This window comes from Heloderma suspectum, chromosome 3 (assembly GCF_057233095.1).
Source record: "Heloderma suspectum isolate Gila_16-S chromosome 3, 16-S_ref, whole genome shotgun sequence".
Lineage (NCBI taxonomy): Eukaryota > Metazoa > Chordata > Lepidosauria > Squamata > Helodermatidae > Heloderma > Heloderma suspectum.
This window is the reverse complement of record NC_139460.1, coordinates 76,940,913-76,962,363: the sequence shown is the minus strand read 5'-3', so window position 1 is coordinate 76,962,363 and position 21,451 is coordinate 76,940,913. Positions and strand designations below refer to the sequence as shown.

The 21,451-nt window shown below is 44.0% G+C and overlaps 1 protein-coding gene across 1 annotated transcript in view; it reads left to right on the top strand.

Annotated features, from left to right (window-relative positions):
- Positions 1–20,102: 20,102 nt before the first annotated feature.
- The window catches only part of TMPRSS15 (transmembrane serine protease 15), a 107,926-nt gene continuing 106,577 nt past the window's right edge, over positions 20,103–21,451 (top strand). The window contains exon 1 of the mRNA XM_084841709.1: positions 20,103–20,545. Within this exon, the coding sequence (XP_084697835.1) occupies positions 20,401–20,545 (145 nt within the window). The 5' untranslated portion in view covers positions 20,103–20,400. The remainder of the gene's footprint in view (positions 20,546–21,451) is intronic.

Genomic DNA, 21,451 nt, shown 5'->3' with positions numbered 1-21,451 from the left:
TGTGGTGGTGTACAGAGGCCAACTGCCAAAACAGTTATCCTTGTTCCAATATTTCTGGCCCTGACTGTATATATAGAATATGTCTGAAGTTTTGCAAAAGCCTCTTTTTTCCCCCTAAAAGACTGACAAAGAGCATTTATCAGTGTAATATTTCTTGCATTTGGGACAGTTTCTAACCCTACATCCCAATCTGAGGATTTCCCTTTACCCTTTTGGGTTGGTGTAAGTCCTTTATTTTAAAGGTATGTCCTCTATAAAAGTCCACAGTTAATAGGAAATATTTTCTATGCAGTTTAATAATCTTTTTCCATGGAGTCACCTAACATCTTTTAAAAGTTGGATGACATCTTGTTTTAATCAAGATCCGACGGGTACGAAGGAGGATGTTTTTTCCTTCTCCTTGCCTGCTCATATTTACGTATGTTTATGTTTGCCTTGCATTCATTTTTGTTCCTTTTCCCTTTTTTGGTTCCTATACCCCACATTTCTGACTGAAATTGGTTTTATTTCAACTTGTAAAATGTCAAAAATATTTTAAGGGGTCTATTGAAATAATGATCGTTTATCTTGGATGTCAAGATCTTCAGTGAGGCTGCACAGATATTAAGAGATTTACCTGTGCTGTTATGGTAACATGGAAACTCTGCCACTGAGATCATTTAAGTGGTTTGTGGTGAGTCACTGTACCTTTGGTTGCAAATTTTTCCAGTATTCCAAGGGTGCTGGCTTTGGAATGTCTCTCCAGGAGCTGGGCAAGACTTATGGCACTTTAAAGACTAATAAATTTATTATGGCATAAACTATAATCCATGAAGTTTATGCCATAGTACGCTTGTTAGTCTTTAAGGTGCCACAAAATTCTTGTGGTTCCAGAGAGCTACCAAGATATTAACTGTTGCCATCTGGTACAGATCCTGAAGACCTTATGTCAAAAAAGGAGGCATGCATGCTATGTGGGAACAACCTCAGGCCTGCACAACCTGTGACCTACCACTGTGACCACAGCCCACCAATCATGTACTTTGACCTGGATTTGATCAAAGAATCATAGAATAGTAGGGTTGGAAGGGGCCTACAAGGCCATCGAGTCCAACCCCCTGCTCAATGCAGGAATCCAAGTCAGAGCATCCCTGACAGATGGCTGTCCAGCCTCGTCTTGAATGCCTCCAGTGTGGTAGTAGCCCACTTGTTGTTCAGTCGTTCAGTCGTGTCCGACTCTTCATGACCCCATGGACCATAGCACGCCAGGCCTTCCTGTCCTGCGCTCTCTCCCGGAGCGTGCTCAAGTTCATATTCATTGCATCCGTGATGCTATCTAGCCATCTCATCCTCTGCCGTCCCCTTCTCCTTTTGCCTTCAGTCTTTCCCAGCATCAGGGTCTTTTCCAGGGAGTTTTCTCTTCGCATTAGGTGGCCAAAATATTGGAGCTTCAGCTTCATTATCTGTCCTTCCAAAGAGCAGTCAGGGTTGATTTCCTTTAGGATGGACTGATTTGACCTCCTTGCAGTCCAGGGGACTCGTAAGAGTCTTCTCCAGCACCACAGTTCGAAAGCATCAATTCTTCGGCGCTCAGCCTTCCTTATAGTCCAGCTCTCACAGCCATACATTACTACTGGGAAAACCATAGCTTTGATTAGACAGACCTTTGTCGGCAAGGTGATGTCTCTGCTTCTTACTATGCTGTCTAGGTTTGCCATAGCTTTCCTCCCAAGGAGCAAGCGTCTTTTAATTTCATGGCTACAGTCACCGTCTGCGGTGATCTTGGAGCCCAAGAAAGTAAAATCTGTCACTGCTTCCATTTCTTCCCCTTCTATATGCCAGGAAGTGATAGGGCCAGATGCCATGATCTTAGTTTTTTTAATGTTGAGTTTCAAACCAGCTTTTGCACTCTCCTCTTTCACCCTCAACAAGAGGCTCTTGAGATCCTCTTCGCTTTCTGCCATTAGGGTGGTATCGTCTGCATATCGGAGGTTGTTGATAATTCTCCCGGCAATCTTAATTCCGATCTCTGATTCATCCAACCCGGCATTTCTCATGATGTACTCTGCATATAAGTTAAATAAGCAGGGTGACAATATGCAGCCTTGTCGTACTCCTTTCCCAATTTTGAACCACTCGGTTGTTCCATGTCTGGTTCTTACTGTTGCTTCTTGACCCTCGTACAGGTTTCTCAGGAGACAGGTAAGGTGGTCTGGTACTCCCATCACTTTCAGAATTTGCCACAGTTTGTTGTGATCCACACAATCAAAGGCTTTAGCGTAGTCAATGAAGCAGAAATAGACGTTTTTCTGGAATTCTCTTGCTTTCTCCATGATGCAGCGAATGTTGGCGATTTGATCTCTAGTTCCTCTGCCTCTTCGAAACCCAGCTTGTACTTCCGGTAGTTCTCGGTTCGCATACTGCTGAAGCCTAGCTTGTAGGATTTTGAGCATCACCTTGCTGGCATGTGAAATGAGCGCAATGGTGCGGTAGTTTGAACACTCTTTGGCGTTGCCCTTCTTTGGAATTGGAATGTAAACTGACCTTTTCCAGTCTTGTGGCCACTGTTGAGTGTTCCAGATTTGTTGGCATATTGAATGCAGCACTTTAACAGCATCATCTTTTAGGATTTTAAATAGCTCGGCTGGAATACTGTCATCTCCGCTAGCTTTGTTGTTACTAATGCTTCCTAAGGCCCACTTGACTTCACTCTCGAGGATGTCCGGCTCAAGTTCAGTGACCGCACTATCATGGCTATCAGGGACATTCAAATCTTTCCTGTATAGTTCTTCTGTGTATTCTTGCCACCTCTTCTTAATCTCATCTGCTTCTGTTAGGTCCCTGCCTTCTTTGTCCTTTATCATGCCCGTCTTTGCACAAAACGTTCCCTTGAGATCTCCAATTTTCTTGAAGAGATCTCTAGTCTTTCCCATTCTGTTGTTTTCCTCTATTTCTTTGCATTGTTCACTTAAGAAGGCCTTCTTGTCTCTCCTTGCTATTCTCTGGAACTCTGCATTCAGTTGGGTATATCTTCCCCTTTCTCCCTTGCTTTTTGCTTCCCTTCTTTCGTGAACTACTTGTAAAGCCTCATCAGACAGCCACTTGGCTTTCTTGCATTTCTTTTTCTTTGGGACGGATTTCGTTGCTGCCTCCTGAACAATGTTACGGACCTCCGTCCATAGTTCCTCAGGCACTCTGTCTATCAGGTCTAATCCCTGAAATCTATTCCTCACCTCCACTGTATATTCATCAGGGATATGATTTAGATCATACCTGAAAGGTTTAGTGGCTTTCCCTACGTTCTTCAATTTAAGCTGAAATTTTGCAAGAAGCAGCTCATGATCTGAGCCACAGTCAGCTCCAGGTCTTGTTTTGACTGACTGTATGGAGCTTCTCCATCTTTGGCTGCAAAGGACATAATCAATCTGATTTCGATATTGACCATCTGGTGACGTCCATGTGTAGAGTCGCCTCTTGTGCTGTTGGAAAAGAGTGTTTGCTATGATCAGCATGTTCTCTTGGCAAAACTCTATTAGCTTTTGTCCTGCTTCATTTTGTACACCAAGGCCATGCCTGCCTGTTATCCCGGTGATTTCTTGACTTCCTACTTTAGCATTCCAATCCCCTATGATGAAGAGGACATCTTTTTTTGGTGTTAGTTCTAGAAGGTGTTGTAGGTCTTCATAGAACCGATCAACCTCAGCTTCTTCGGCCTCAGTGGTTGGGGCATAGACTTGAATTACTGTGATGTTGAATGGTTTGCCTTGGATTCGTACTGAGATCATTCTATCATTTTTAAGATTGTACCCCAGTACTGCTTTTCCCACCCTTTTGTTGACTATGAGTGCTACTCCATTTCTTCTAAGGGATTCTTGCCCACAATAGTAGATATGATGGTCACCTGAATTAAATTCGCCCATGCCTGTCCATTTGAGTTCGCTGACTCCCAAGATGTCGATGTTCAATCTTGCCATCTCATGTTTGACCACCTCCAGCTTACCTTGATTCATTGATCTGACATTCCAGGTTCCTAAACAATATTGTTCTTTACAGCATCGGATTTTCTTTTCACCGCCAGACACATCCACAGCTGAGTGTCCTTTCGGGTTTGGCCCAGCCGCTTCACTCTTTCTGGCGCTACTTGGAAATACCCTCTGCTCTTCCCCAGTAGCATATTGGACACCTTCCGACCTGAGGGGCTCATCTTCCGGTGTCATCTCTTTTAGCCTTGTGATACGTTCCATGGGGTTTTCTTGGCAAGAATACTGGAGTGGGTTGCCATTTCCTTCTCCAGTGGACCACATTTTGTCAGAACTCTCTGCCATGACCTGTCCGTCTTGGGTGGCCCTGCACGGCATAGCTTATAGTAGCCCACTACCTCCCTAGGTAAATGGTTCCATTGTCATATTGCTCTAACAGTCAGGGGGTTTTTCCTGATATTCAGCCGGAATCTGGCTTCCTGTAACTTGAGCCCATTATTCCGTGTCCTGCACTCTGGGATGATCGAGAAGAGATCCTGGCCTTCCTCTCTGTGACAACCTTTCAAGTACTTGAACAGCGCTATCATATCTCCCCTGAGTCATCTCTTCTCAAGGCTAAGCATGTCCAGTTCTTTCAGTCTCTCTTCATAGGGCTTTGTTTCCAGTCCCCTGATCATCACTGTTGCCCTCCTCTGAACCCTCTCCAGTTTGTCTGCATCCTTCTTAAAATGTGGTGCCCAGAACTGGACACAGTACTCCAGATGAGGCCTAACCAGTGCTGAGTAGATGGGAACTAGTACTTCCTGGGATTTGGAAGCTATGCTTCTATTAATGCAGCCCAAAAGAGCATTGGCCTTTTTTGCAGCCACATCACATCAACATACAAAGAATCAGTCGATTGTTGTTGTTGTTCAGTCGTTCAGTCGTGTCCGACTCTTCGTGACCCCATGGACCATAGCACGCCAGGCCTTCCTGTCCTCTGCTCTCTCCCGGAGTGTGCTCAAGTTCATATTCATTGCATCGGTGATGCTATCTAGCCATCTCATCCTCTGCCGTCCCCTTCTCATTTTGCCTTCAATTTTTCCCAGCATCAGGGTCTTTTCCAGGAAGTTTTCTCTTCGCATTAGGTGGCCAAAATATTGGAGCTTCAGCTTCAGTATCTGTCCTTCCAATGAGCACTCAGGGTTGATTTCCTTTAGGATGGACTGATTGGACCTCCTTGCAGTCCAGGGGACTCGTAAGAGTCTTCTCCAGCACCACAGTTTGAAAGCATCAATTCTTCGGTGCTCAGCCTTCCTTATAGTCCAGCTCTCACAGCCATACGTTACTACTAGGAAAACCATAGCTTTGATTATACGGACCTTTGTCGGCAACGTGATGTCTCTGCTTCTTACTATGCTGTCTAGGTTTGCCATAGCTTTCCTCCCAAGGAGCAAGCGTCTTTTAATTTCATGGCTACAGTCACCGTCTGCGGTGATCTTGGAGCCCAAGAAAATAAAATGTGTCACTGCTTCCATTTCTTCCCCTTCCATATGCCAGCAAGTGATGGGGCCAGATGCCATGATCTTAGTTTTTTTTAATGTTGAGTTTCAAACCAGCTTTTGCACTCTCCTCTTTCACCCTCAACAAGAGGCTCTTTAGATCTTCTTCGCTTTCTGCCATTAGGATGGTATCATCTGCGTATCTGAGGTTGTTGATAATTCTCCCGGCAATCTGAATTTCGACCTGATTCATCCAACCCGGTGTTTTTTTCATGAGTTAAATAAGCACATGAGTTAAATAAGCAGGATGACAATATGCAGCCTTGTCATACTCCTTTCCCAATTTTGAACCAATCAGTTGTTCCATGTCCGGTTCTTACTGTTGCTTCTTGTCCCTCGTACAGGTTTCTCAGGAGACAGGTAAGGTGGTCTGGTACTCCCATCTCTTTAAGAATTTGCCACAGTTTGTTGTGATCCACACAATCAAAGGCTTTCGCGTAGTCAATGAAGCAGAAATAGACGTTTTTCTGGAATTCTCTTGCTTTCTCCATGATCCAGCGAATGTTGGTGATTTGATCTCTAGTTCCTCTGCCTCTTCGAAACCCAACTTGTACTGAAATGCATGTGCATTTCTAAATAATCTGACAGAATGAAATCAAAAAGCCCACCACGTTAGTCCTTTCACAGGTTTATTTCTCAATCATCTTGTCAAGCATCCACTGTGAAGTGCTAATTAGGAGCAAGAAGTTAATTGGATTACCACAGAGGTCTAACCTGAATGTCTTTTTTCTTGAGGTGGTTAAAAGTGCATAAATTATCTCTCATTCAGCATTCAGTTCCCCTGTTGACTGCAAATTTGCGGGGAAGAAAGTAAATGTGCTTGAGCAGCTTGATGATCCAGAAATTCCCTCAGTTACCAAGGGATGGCATCCCCCAAGCATTCCTATCCTCATCAAACTTCTAGTGATAAAATGAAGATATATGAAGGTTACATACGATAGACACATGACTAAAAACAAGAATATATTATTATGGCGCGTGTATGTGTGTGTGTGTGTGTGTGAGGAGTACGTATATCAAAAAGCACCACAGGAGTTTCTGATTATAGTAATAACTATGGATGTGCACAATACAGTTTCATAATCCAAAGTTCATATGACTGTGCAAAACGTACAGCAAAAAAGTAACGTGAATAATGTTTTTGTGAGCACGGTATAATGTATTCATTAGTGCTGTGTCAAAATCTATCCCACATTTTTTTTTTTTTACCATTCTCATTCAGTTTGATGAGGGATGGCGGAGAATTCCAAATCCCCCGAAACCCGTGGCGGAACGGCCTCCCACTCCCCGCCACCCCACGGAATCCCCCCGGAACGAAACTTACCTGGGGCTCCAGCAGCAGCGGCGGCTGGTCTTTCGGCCAGCTGCTGCGGCCGCCATTTGCATCCTGCCAGGCTGCTGTGATAGGCTATGTAAGTATTTACGTAGCCTATCATGGCAAAGAGCAGGGACGCAAACGGCGGCCGCTACGCCATTTGCGCCGCTGCTCTTTCCGTGATAGGCTACATAGGGATGGCGGAGAATTCTGCCACAGATTCCAGTGGGGCCAGATTCTCTAGAATCCGGCCCCCCGGAATCCGTGTTGGAACGGCCTCCTGCCCCCCACCCCCCCCCCGTGGAATCCCCCAGGATGGCACTTACCTGGGGCGGATGCGGCAGCTCCGGCGGCGCGGCGGCCGATTCGGTGGCGGCGGGTGCGGCGGTGGCGGATTTGGCGGCGGGTGCGGTGGCAGCAGGTGTGGTGGGGGCAAGGGGCAGAGGCAGCAGGGGCGGCGGCCCCAGGGGCGGCGGGGTGGCGGTGGCGGCAGGGGCGGTGGCGGCAGGGGCAGCGGGTACAGCGGCAGCGGGGTGGCGGGGGCGGCAGCGGCAGGTGCGGCGGGGTGGCAGCGGCAGTGGTGGCAGCGGAGGGGCGGCAGCGGCGAGTGCGGGGGCGGCAGGTGCAGTGGCGAGGGCGGGGGCAGCGGCTGGTCTCCTGGCCGGCCGCGGCCGGGCACAGCGTACGTAAATGGTGGTGGCTACAGAGGCCGCCATTTGCGTTCGCTATTTTTCGCCGTTCTACCCTACATAAATATTTACGTAGGCTAGAATGGCGAAAAATAGCGAACGCAAATGGCGACCTCTAGCCGCCACTATTTGTGTATGGGTTTTTTTACTTTGCCGTGATAGGCTACGTAAATACACGTATCCCTGTGTAGCCCAGCGGTCGGATGTCCAGCTGCAGGTGGAGCCGGCCAGCGGCTCGGCGGAATCCCCACAGAGCGGAGCCGGCCAGGCAGGACTCTGGGGGGAGGGACAGAGCACCTCCCCCCCATCGAGGATTCTGGGGGGAGGGACAGAGCGCCTTCCCCCCACCGCGAAGCAGATCCACGAAACAGTAAGTGACTTTCATACATCCCTAAGGATACATAAGTATTTACGTAGCCTATCACGGTAAAGGCAGCCACACAAATACCACACGTAGTGGCCACCATTTGTGTGGCTGCCTTTACCGTGATAGGCTACGTAAATACTTAAGTAGCCTATCACGGAAAGAGCAGCGGCGCAAATGGTGTAGCGGCCACCCTGCTCTTTGCCATGATAGGCTACATAAATACTTATGTAGCCTATCACAGCAGCTTGGCAGGACGCAAATGTTGGCCGCTACGGCAGCCGCCATTTGCATCCACAGCAGCCCTGCCGCAGCCGGAACTCCAGCTGCGGATGGCCCTGGCTGGCGGCTCCGCAAAGCTGCTGTGGAGCGGAGCCAGCCAGGGAGGATTCCAGGGGGAGGGAGGGAACGCCTACCCCCCCCCACGAATCACACCTGTGAAAAGGTAAGTGACTTTCGTACATCCCTAAGTTTGATAGAAAAGACATTGCTTTCAAAAACAAATTAAAAGGAGGAGAAATTTCAGAGAAATTCTCATGGGTTGGGTTTGGGGCTCTTGTGCTTACCTTACTTATGAGGTGGCTGAGGAGTGTGTGTGAGTGTCCTGTCTTTCATCATACAGTCATCTTTCTGGCAGCCTGTAGCCTCCTCAGCTTCCTGTACTTTAGTTAAAGCCATAATGAAGAAGGCATCATGAGGAAATTCCTCCCATGGGGCTTTTTCAGTTCAGGAAATGCAGGTGGCCTGGGAGGCTGCAGAGTAGGGATGTCAGAGAATTCCACCATGGATCCCAGGGAGGCCAAATTCCAGTGAATTCGGCCCCCCGGAATCTGTGGCAGAACGAAGCAACCCCTCCCCCTGCCATCCCATGAAATGGGCCCGGAACGGAGCCTACCTTGTGTCATCCGTCCGGTGCTCCGCGACGTCTGCAGCCGCCATTAGCATTCCGTCTAATGGCCATGATAGGTTACGTAAGTATTTACGTAAGTCTAATGGCCATTTGCGTCCCTGCAGAGGCCATGACAGGTTGCGTAGATATATACTTAGGGTGTAATCCTATGTTATTCATCAGCAGCCTTCGAAGTCAGAGGCTTCTGTGTATCTTACTTCAGGGCAGCCAGAGCACAGAGGAGATCCTTGACTCCGATCTCCAGCTACTCTGCATTTTTCCTAGACAAATTTTGCTTGTCTAGCCACAGCACTTTAGGTCGGGAGGGGAGGAGGCTGGGCAAGCATAGGAAGCTGCATATGGCAATTTCCCCGATCTCCTTCCCCCCCTGCCCCTGGGACCATCTCCATGCTCAGGTTTCTGAGCACGGAGAGTTAGCCAGTGTGGTTCTCTCCATGCCAGCTACGAGGGGGAAGGGGAGGCTGTGGGGAGCACAGTTTCTTGGCTCCGAGGTCAGAGTCAGTAAACCAAACAATCCTATGGCCCCCCAGCACTGTCAAGAGGGCATAGGATTGCTCCCCTATATGTCATTTCAGCAACAGGCAAATCACCTTTTATTTGCTCTGGCATTTCAGTATGCAATATAATTTGCCTTGGTTATGTTTTTATCTGTTCTGCTGAATTTTATGCCTTTTTTTTAATTGCTACTTCAGCTCTTTTATTCTTGTTGCCTTTTATATATGTTCTGCTTTTTATTATTTTATTGTACATCACCCAGAGAGTTTTTACTGAAGGGCAGCCTAGCAATAAATAAATGAATAAATTTTTGAATAGGGGAAAAAGATGCGTTTGGCAGTTAAAATACATACCAAAAGTCCAACATAGCATAGCTCCTAGAGACGGGGGTTTACTGGTGCCATTATATTTACTAGTAAGAATAGAATAATCTACCATGTTAGTCAGACCCCAGAGTGAAAGAATTGGGTTGGTTGGGAATAAGCGCTGGTGGTGATGTTGGGGTGAGGGTAGTATCCTGGGGCACAGCATAGTGCAATCAATAAAGGGTACATATTACACAGTGCATTGGACACTTCCAAGTTATATCAAGTTTACTGATATGGACTGATCTATCAGGTTTTAACTGTGTTTTATAAAAGCGGCATTGTGTTCAAAGGATTTCCGAGTTCAAATAGCTGACTTCCTTTCCTCACTCTTAAGTAATTTACATCACATCACATTTCATGATGTTAAGTTATTTACATTAGTTATTTACATTAGCATCTGGGTATACTGGTAGTGAAATAGAATTGCCTTCTAAGGTACACACACATTTCTTTACTCAGATTCCCAGGTTTCTGCGGATGGGCTTCCACAAACTTTGATGAGAATCTGTCTTGGCCTTTGTTGCTGCCTTGGCTATTGGCAAAAGGGTAATGTATGGTAAAATATGCTTGTCTTCGGTTATCTCCTTTTGATAGCAGAAGGAGAACTTTGACCATCATCAAGCTGTTATTAACTCATTGTTCTTTCCACTTACAATAAAAAGACGTTTTAGCACCAGTGCTACTGTAGCTCCTTGTGACCTTCCTGCTGTGCCTTTCTCTTCTGCTATTAGCATTATCAGTGGAGATAAGAAGCTGATTCTATCCTGTTTATGTCACAAAGCCCTTACCTTTGGCAGAGAGGACTTTGGCTCATCTGAATGTTTATTAGCACAGGCCAAAACGCTTTTTATCTTCTAAACACATACTTTTTCTCATCATTTCAGAGCTTTATTTCCATTTTTCTAAAAAAAAAAAAAATGCTGCTGTCAAATAAGCCTGGAGGTTACAATCTGTGATCTAAATGTCTATGCCCCTTGAGTGGGCTTGACCAGATGTGCTGTTAGTTATGCATAGATATGCACAATTGCTGTTAATTAAGCAATTAGAGAATTGCTAAATATTGCTTCACAGAGAGGCTGTGCTAAGTGAGATGCAGCTTAATCAAGTCCAGCATCAATTGCATATTGTTGTTGTCTTGCTTTTGTGTGCTGCTTTTACTGGGTTATATCCAATACATTGTATCCAATGTTAGTATTACATAAATTCAATCTATTTCAATAGATCTACTCTAGGTAAGACTAACATTGGATAAAACCCACTATACCAAGGGTGGGCATCTTGTGGCCCTCCAGATGTTTTGGCCTACAATCCCCATCAACCCTAGCCAATGGTGAGGAATGATGGGAGTTGTATGCCAAAATATCTTGAGGGCCACAAGTTGCCCATCCCTGGACTATACAGTAATGAATCAAGTAAAAATTAACTGCCCATAAGCCACATGAAGACAACATTAGCCTTACACTGTCTAAATCAGCATTCCCTAACTTCGTACCTTGCAGATGTGTTGGCCTACAGCTCCCATCATCCCATTGGCCCTGCTGGCTGGTGATGGGAATTCTAGTCCAACACATCTGGAGGGCATCAGGTTGGGAAAGGCTGGTCTAAACATAATTAACTTTATAATGCTATATTCTGGTGAAAGAGTGGGTAATTGTGACGTCCCCATTTTTATTTAAATTCTACAGAGACTGAATTCTTAACACTGCCACTGAAAACAGAAAGTGTGCAAAATTATGTATTCCAGAATCTGGCCCTGATTGATTGATTGATTGATTGATTGATTTAAGGTATTTATACCCCATCAGATTTCCAGGGCAGCTCCTTTCCTTTGAGATCACACACTTCAGGAAGATATAAGATGGCAACACAGGCTTGTGTACATCATCATTTAGTTATCAGAATTATAACATTACTCGGAAACCACCATTGCTGTTAATTTCTGTTGGACATATGTAAATTACTGAGTCCAGCCCAGGGGGGTGTCTCCATGAGTGATTACTTCCGAGCTGGCTGCATTTGGAGGTTGTTAGGGATATATGATGTTGTGGCCATCCAGAAGCCGCCTTGGAGCTTATAAGGGGAAAGAACTGATTTCCTGAGACTGCTTGTAGTCTGATTCTTTTCCTTAAGTTGGATTCTCCACAGTATAGTTGTTGTGTGCCCCATCCTCTGCATTTACCTCAGGTATGCTAGCCCTGCCCAAGGGTGTGCCTCTCACTGTCACCCCAGTCAAGGGGTGTTTCCTGTCCCTGTGTTTCCCAGCACAAACCAATTAGTGTCTACTCAGAAATAATTCCCATTGTGCTCAATGAGGCTTGTCCCCTGAATGCACACACCATAGATCCCCCTCAATTGAAATAACGCATTTTAAAGCACTAATTCCCTAAAGGCTGTAAAGCACTTTCCCCAAGCTGCGATTCTCCGTTGTTTGGTTTATTGCCCTGGGAAGTCTGACTTCATCTTGCTAATGGTGAGCAGACCTTTGTTCCTGTGCAGCATCGGGTTAGAAAGGGGGCTGGTTTCCCCTCCCTTTATCCCCCCCCCCCGTTTCCAAGCACAAACCAATTAGTGTCTACTCAGAAATAACTCCCATTGTGCTCAATGAGGCTTGTCCCCTGAATGCACACACCATAGATCCCCCTCAATTGAAATAACGTATTTTAAAGCACTAATTCCCTAAAGGCTGTAAAGCACTTCCCCAAGCTGCGATTCTCCGTTGTTTGGTTTATTGCCTTGGGAAGTCTGACTTCATCTTGGTGAGCAGACCTTTGTTCCTGTGCAGCATCGGGTTAGAAAGGGGGCTGGTTTCCCCTCCCTTTATCCCCCCCCCCATTTCCCAGCACAAACCAATTAGTGTCTACTCAGAAATAGCTCCCACTGTGGTCAATGAGGCTTGTCCCCTGAATGTGGGGGAGCCTCAGGTGGCAGTAAAAGGCGATGAATGTCCAGTTTTGTTGTCTTTGCTGTAAGAAATGTGAAAGTCCTCTGGCACCTTAAGCATCAATTAATGTTTTGTAGTATGAACTTACATAAGCAAGAAGAAAATTCAGATGCATGAAATTCATATTTTCAGTTGTGTAAAAGACTAACATGGTTACTCTGAGTGTTACACTGGGAAACCAGATATGTCAAAATGTTTAGCAGAAGTGTGGCACAAAACTCACAATGTTATATCATTAGCCATTTGTCGATACTCCTTTATAATATGACATTTTAACAAGCTGCTGTGCTCATTTGGTTTTATGTCAAATGCCATGTGTGCTTATTTTTCAAAAGTGTTACATTTCCTCAGGATGCAAAAATATCCAAATGCTTTCTTAATGTGGATAGTCTCTAAGTGTCAGCAAAAACAAGCCGTCTTTTCCCAGGTTTTCATCACAGATCAGTCTATGCAGTTTATCCACCTTCTTTCACAGCAGCCAGCACTGCAGAATGGATCAAATCATTTAACACACCTGCCACAGAGAAGCCGAGTCTAACTTCATCTTGCTAATGGTGGGTAACCCTGTACATGTAACCAAATCATTTTCTCACAGATGGATTAACAAAATGTCTGGCACCAGCCTTTTTTCTCATAGATTTGGAATTAAAGGGTTCTTTTGTTGTTGTTTTTAATAAACTAAAAGAAACCCATCAACACACAACACCTCCTCACTCTGTGTCAGCAACCTCTTTGCCTTTTGCAGTTATGATTAAAAGGGGAGAATAAAAACACCACAATGAGATTGTAAATCTCACAGGAACTGCAGATATTGCTGACCCAACATAAATTTCATTGTGACATGACTCTGCAAAAATTTATAGTGCAGGAATGTAGAACCTTTTTTTTTAAGAAGTCAACAAAGTCCTGGCCAGTTTGACATCTACAAGGTTATGAAAACCACTTAGCTAAACAGTGATTAAGGTGAGGTAGCCTTTCTGTCCATGACACAGTTTTATTGTAGCTGGTGCAGAGGTTAGTTATAGAGGTACTATCATTTCTCTTAACAAAAAATCATGTCACACAGTGTTACAGACGAGAAATTATTGGCAAAAGCCAGTGGTTTGCAAAAGGTGTTCCTGGGAACCCGAGAATACTTCAGAAACTTATCAGGAGCCCTTAATGAAAAGAACAGTAATGATGGACAAACTTCCCTGAAAGAAAGTCTGTTGACCTTTTGTTATGGGTCTAGGAAGAAGAATATCCTATCCTATTGGTAGACCCCCTTTTTCTTAAGGGATTCTCCCAAAAAGAATTATTAGATGCTGCCACAAATCAGATTAAGCTCCTGACACACAGTAGTCTGTTCAGCTATGTCTGGATCCAACCCATGGCTCTGTGGTTCTGAAAAACAGGTTTAACTGAACCTTACTCCTGAATTTCGCTTACAAAACTAACCACAAGTTTTACTTGTATTATTCTACAGACTGAAGCATCCTTTTGCACACAGAATCTTGCCAGTTGGGGAGTTTCCTACAGCAAAAGGATGCTGGCCTCTCAGCTTCCGTTAAAATATTAATGTATGTACTTGTCAGAGTTTCCCATGGTTTCCAATTTGGCTCTTTATTTGATTGCAGGAGCTCAAGAGTTTTGGAGAAGAAAAAAAAACGATGCAGTTGTTGCTACCTTTCTTTCCTTGGCAGAGAAAAGACAGTGCACCCTGGGTTTTGGTTATGAATAATAAAATTGTACAATATGAGCTTTTCCTCTAAAAAGTTATTTCTCTATAGAATAAACATATAATTCAGGGCTAGTTAACATATGAAAATAAGAAGAGCCATGCTAGTATACTGTACATAGGATCACTGTCTCTGGTACTGGAGGTAGCACATAGCCATCAGGCCTAGAAGCCATTGATAGCTTTTTCTTCCAGAAATTTGTCCAGCCCCCTTTTAAAGCCATCCAAATTGGTGGCTATCACTACATGCTGTGGTAGCAAATTGCAAAGTTTAACTATGTGCTGTGTGAAGAAGTACTTCATTTTATCTGACCTGAATCTCGTACCAATCAGCTTCCTGGGATGACCCCGGGTTCTAGTATTTTGAGAGAGGGAGAGAGAAAGAGAGAGAGAGAGAGGTCTCCCTATCCACATTCTCCACACCACACATAATTTTGTACACCTCTATCATGTATCCCCGTACCCTCCTTTTTTCCAGGCTAAACAATCCCAGCTGTTGTAACCTTCTCTCATAGGAGAGATGCTCCAGCCCCTTGATCATTTTAGTTGCCCTTTCCTGCACTTTTTCCAGCTCTACAATATCTTTTTTTTAGGTGTGGTGACCAGAACTGTACACAGTATTCCAAGTGTGGCCACACCATAGATTTGTATTGGGGCGGTATGATATTGTCAGTTTTATTCTCAATTCCTTTTCTAATTATGCCTAACATGCAGTTTGCCTTTTTTTTTTTTTTTACAGTGGCCACACACTGGGTTGACATCTTCATTGAGCTGTCCACCACAATCCCAAGATCTCTTTCTTGGTTGGTCACCGCTAGCTCAGATCCCATCAGCTTACATGTAGTTGGGATTGTTTGGCTCAACATGCATCACTTTACCCTTGCTTACATTGAACTACATTTGCCATTTAGATGCCCATTCTCCCAGTTTGGGGAGATCCTTTTGGAGCTTTTCACAATCCCTTATTGTTTTAACTACCCTAAATAATTTGGTGTCCTCTGCAAATTTGGCCACTTCACTGCTCACTCCTAATTCCAGATCATTTATGAACAGGTTGACATTGGTCCTAATACATATCCCTGTGGCACCCCACTATTTATTGGGAGAATTTACCGTTTATTCCTACTCTCTGCTTTCTGTTCTTTAACCAGTTACTGATCCATAAGAGGACTTGTCCTCTTATTCCATAACTGGTAAGTTTGCTGAGGAGTCTTTGGTGAGGGACTTTGTAGGGATGTACGAAAGTCACTTACCTGATCCCGAAGCTTGATTCGAGGTGGGGGGGAGGCGCTCCGTCCCTCCCCCCAAAATTCTGGCCGGGGGGGAGGCGCCCCATCTCTCCCCCCCGAAATTCTGGCCGGGGGGGAGGCGCCCCATCCCTCGGGCCGCGAAACCTCCTCTCCTGCCGGGACGCAAATGGCGGCAGCCGTAGCCGCCGCCATTTGCATCCCTGCAGTCAGCCGTGATAGGCTACGTAAATGTTTACGTAGCCTATCATGGCTGACTTAAAAAAAAAAGCGCATACGCAAATGGCGGCGCCCATGGGCGCCACCATTTGCGTTCCTTATTTTGGCACATGTAGTCTATGTAAACATTTACGTAGACTACGGCGAAACTAAGGGGAACGCTATTTGCATTCCCCTTATTTTCACCGTAGTCTACGTAAATGTTTACGTAGACTACACGTGCCAAAATAAGGAATGCAAATGGCGGCGCCCATGGGCGCCACCATTTGCGTACACGCTTTTTTCTTTTTTTTCAAAGTCAGCAGTGATAGGCTACGTAAACATTTACGTAGCCTATCACGGTGTTTTTTAAAAATCTAGCCATTATAGGCTACGTAAATCTTTACGTAGCCTATCACGTTTGTTTGTTTTTGTTTTTGTTTTACTTGGAAATGGCGGTGGCGGCACCCGGTCGGAAGACCGGCTGCTGCAGCCACCGCTGCCGAACCGCCGCCGGAGCGGCTGCCGCCAGGGACATTCAAACAAGGTAAGTCCCGTTCCGGGGGGGGGGGTGGCAGACCGTTTCTCCACCAATTTTGGGGGGCCGAATGCGCTGGCATTCGGTCTCCCCAAGATTCGTGGAGAAATTCTCTGACATCCCTAGGACTTTGTCAAAAGCTGTTTGGAAGTCCAAGTAAATGGTGTCTACCAGATCACCCTTGTCTACATGTTTATTGACACTCTCAAAGAACTCTAAAAGGTTAGTGAGACAGGACTTACCTTTGTGGAAGCCATGTTGATTCTTTTTCAGCAGGGCTCATCCTTCTATATGCTTATTAATTTTATATTTAATAATGCCTTCAACCAATATACCAGGAACAGATGTTAAGCTAACCAGCCTGTAATTTCCTGGATCCCTTTTTTAAAATTGGTGTTATATAGCCATCATGATAGTTGATTGTTGATACAAAGAAATTGACCTTATTTATTCATTTACATTTATTACATATTGCTTCACAAATTTCCTTCTGTGACCTTCCTTTATGTTAACTTATATTAGGATCGAAACCATAATAAATTTACAATTGGCCACATTTCTGTGACACCCCAAAAATCTGCTAAAAGGACAAGAACTTGTCAGTGATTTATGAATTATTATTATGGCCAAAATCCAACTGATTCTGTGTGCCTAAACAGCTTCCAGGGTCACATGGGGATTTTCCTTTCTGTTTGCAACCCTTCATGGCACATTGAATGATGGATCCCCCCATCCTTCACGGGTAGATGTGGATGGGGATAAGAGAACGTGATGGAAAAGATGAATGAAAAGCTTTGGTGTCTGTTTAGGAAGTTGTGTGCAACCTTGCTACCTAAGCATATATATTTACCTAGGGATGCTTGAGGAATCTGATCTTCGTAAATTCTGATAGGAACTGATCTGTATCTCCTGTAATAACATGCAGATTGGAATTTGGTTACCAAGCGCCTTTCATACTTCCAAATGTTCCAGCACAATTCTCAGCTCAAAAAATGAACCTCCCCTCTATCTCTAAGATACCTGGTTGCTCAATTACTGGGGCTTCTGGGATTGTGGTGCTGTTGTTTTTAATGCCAGGTCAGTGTCTAATCAGGTCAAACTCATCCATGATCTGACTATGAATGAGGGAGCCGACCTGGTGTGTATGGCTGAAACCTACATGAGTGAGCTAGGTGGGGTTGGCCCTTGCAGGGTTTCCCTTGAGATTGATTCAGAAGCTGCAGCTAGTGCAGAATGTGGTGGCTACCCTACTGCACACATATGACTCCTTTGCTGAAACTTCTGCAGTGGCTGCAAATTAGCTACTGAGCCATGTTCAAGGTGTTATTGCTGGTTTATAGGACTCTAAACAGCTCGGGACCAGGTTATCTAAGAGTCTACCTTCTCCAGTATTGGCTGCCTGGTCTTTATGTACTCAGGGGAAGGCCTTGATTACCATATCTTGGCCTACTAACGTTCACTTGATCGTGGTGCAGAGGAGGGCCTCCTCCATTGTGTCACCTATGGTGTGGAATTATCTTCCCATTCAGAACAGACAGGACCTTATTATGGAGTTTCCAATGACAATTAAAAACATATTTGTTAGCCTGAGCATTTTCCTGAGTGCTAGCATTGCCAGCTACTCTTGGTTATTTTAATGAGGCATTTTATTGGTTTATTACTGTTTTGTTGTTTTATTTATTGGTTCTATGATATTTTATTATGATTTTACTTGTGAACTGCTTTGGGGTGTTTTTTCAGCAAAAACATTTTCTGAAATAAATACATAAATAGCATTATTTATTCTATCTGTAACCCATCTTTCCATAAAAAATGCTACTCAAGGTGGCTAACAATCATAGGATCTTGAAAATAGATAGGAAAAAAACTTGTTTTAAAAAAATACATTAAAAACACAGATAAAGCACACAAAATTACAGAATAAAAACACAACCTAGCCCCAAAGACTAGCTAACATAGGAATATAGGAACACAGGAAGCTGCCATATACTGAGTCAAACCATCGGTCCATCTAGCCCAGTATTGTCAACACTGACTGGCAGCAGGGTTTCAGGTAGGATTCTTTCCTTGCCCTAACTAGAGAAGCCGGGAATTGAACCTGGGACCTCTTGCATGCAAAGCATGCACTCTATCACACTGAGCTATGGCCATGCTTGAGCAGAAATATCTTTGCATGCTGGCAGAACGACAGCAGAGAGAGAAACCCAACCTAGCCTCTACAGGGAGTTCCATTTATTTAAAATAAATACATACATAAAAAATACTTCTTTAAAATGTGTATTCTGAGTGAAAATGCATTTATAAATGTGCATTTTGAGAGAAAATATGTCTAAAACATATTTAAATACATAATTAAATGTAAAGTTTCATGCTGATTTCCTTTTTTAAAAGATTCTCAGATAAACGCGAAAATGGGATTGAGTGGACACATGCAAAAGTGACATAGACTGATCCACCCATCCATAGTTTACTGTATTAGGGCCTTAACTTAAGGGGGAAATCTTATCGATCTGTATGTTTCACCCATCCCTATTTTTATTCAGGTGTGTGGTGTGGAGGAGTAGATGGGCCACTTAGGATTTCTGTCTTTGGTTCACCCTGGGTAATTGTACATATGCACCAGGCCTTCTAACGTTCCATGGAGAAGATAGCCCTATACAGGCATTTTGAACCTAAATAGAGGAAATGGGTGACAAGAAAGGGCACTCTACCCCCACCCCCCTCCATCAACTCATCTGTCACCCTCAACTTGTAGAGAGTGACTGCTGAAAAGAAAAGCCTCTGATATCTAGAGACTCTCCACATGAGCAAGAATGCTGATTTTCCAGAATGCTGATTTTCTCCTCTTCAGTCACTCTCCAAATGGTGAGAATGGGTGAGGGGGACTGGAACACTCCCTCTCCTCACACGTTTGTTCTGTTGAGGTTCAGAATGCCTGAATAGGGCTGATGAGTTATTGGAATATGAGCCTTTGTCAAGACTAGTCTTATTTAGGTGGTCTTCTTCTGTGTGGAATCAACACACAAGAGTGAAGAGTGACAGCAAACATGCTAGGGATAACTTCTGAAGTGGGGAGCCTTCTCTACTCATGTAGGCTCCCTGTATGATTTAGAGCCCTGGAAAATCAGGGTTGTAATTCATGCAGGGGGGTTGTGTACAAACTTGTGGAGGATAACAAGAATGCCAAGGGAGCGGGGATGGAAGCTATCATGCTAATTCCCACTTGCATGTTAAGAATATAAGAAGAGCCCTTCTGGATCAGACCAAGGTCCATCTAGTCCAGCATTCTGTTCACACAGTGGCCAACCAGCTGCCCATGGGAAACCCACAAGCAGGACATGAGTGCAGCAGCACCCTCCCGCCCATGTTCTCCAGTAACTATAGTATATTGGCTTACTGCCTCTGATACTGGAGGTATCATATAGCCATCAGGACAAGCAGCCATTGACAGCCTTCTCCTCCAGAAATTTGTCTAACCCCCTTTTAAAGCCATCCAAATTGGTGGCCATCACTACACCTTGTGGTAGTGAATTCCATAGTTTAACTATGCACCTATGTGCGCATGTGTGAAGAAGTACTTCCTTTTATCTATCCTGAATCTCCTACACAGGGGGAGAAGAAGAAAGTCGAAATACAGCTATTGAGTCTTTGCAAACCTACTTCCACTGTTTTCAACAGCTTTGATTTTACCTCTTCTCAATGCAAAGGGTGACACATGGCCTCCTGTACAACTACAAGCCCCACAGCTGTAAGTAACATCATGCAATGTCATTTCAATTTCACTGGTGACAGATAAATGCAGAAATAATAACTGGAAGTTGACAATTAACATTTACAACCTTGGGCGTTTCGTATGTGTGTACATTATCTTGAAAAATATTATCTTTTTCACAAGGAAGCTATGTTTTCCTACTTTGAATATATACTTTGAATCATAGCATTGCACCAGATGACACAGAAACTAGAGCTGAAATTACTAAGTGTAAATTAAGATTAAAGTTGTAATTAATTTCCAATCATATTCAGTATATAAATATCTGCCAAGCTGATAATTGTTCTTATCATTCTTATGTGCATCTGGTGGCAATTCTTAATTAGTCACCATTTTCCAGCCTGAAATGAATCTGAAAAAGTCATCAAAGAAGAAAGGCAATCCTCTTAATAACTTTGAAATTTTGCTTGCTGCTCTGTTTACATTGTCAATATGCATTTGTGTTGGATTATTAACACTTTTGTGGCTCTTAAGCAAGGCAAATGAACAAGGTAAGGAGTTCAGACTTAACTTTACACTTCAGCTCTCTGGTAAATCTTCAGACTCTGAAATCAGCTGTTCATGTTACTTTAATTATTTCTCATGTTTGATGCTAAGCTGAAATACTGCTGCTTTGAAAAAAGGATCATTACACATAAAAATTAACAAAACAGAAGCCCCAGCAGTAACCCTTGGACTATAATTTAAATGGTAAAGCATATGCTCCCTGACTTAATGACAACATGGAACAGGGTGGCTTTAAAGTTGATATGAAAGTTGCTTTTGTACTTATGCCTTTGTGTGAATTCCTTTCATTTACAAGTTTGAGAATTGATTGTAGGAGCTATAGAGCACTCACTTAAATCAATGGAATGTTACAGTTGCCTGGAATGAAAAGACAGATGAAAGAAAAATAACTCCCCTGGCTGAAACATATTTAATACTCCATTTTGCAAAGTGTTATGTGTTTCCATGGTTGTGGACTGGGGGGTCTTACATTCTACTACGCAATAATTCAACTTTTTGACATCAGAAGAGCAGTTTGACTCAACCCTGTATTTTATTTGGTATACATGTTAAATTTGTCACAGGTCTGTTGGAAAAAAAAGAAAAAAGAGGTCTTTTCCTGGCAGCCATCATTATGTTGTTGGTCTCCATGCTTCTGCTAATGGCTGGCAAGAACATGGAGCTGAGAGAATTAGCCTACATTTAGAGCAGGGGTGTAAAACCCCTTTCAGCCCAAGGTCAAATTCCATTTCAGAAACGTTCTTGGTGGCCGCAGTCCTGGGGTGAGCGAGGCTGAAGGCAAAAGGGGTGGGGGCAAAATAGAAAAAAATCAGCATATTATAGCTTAAGGGCACAATCCTATCTAGATAGGTGGCTACCTCCGAACCCAGAGATGACTGCCTAGCCAAAGC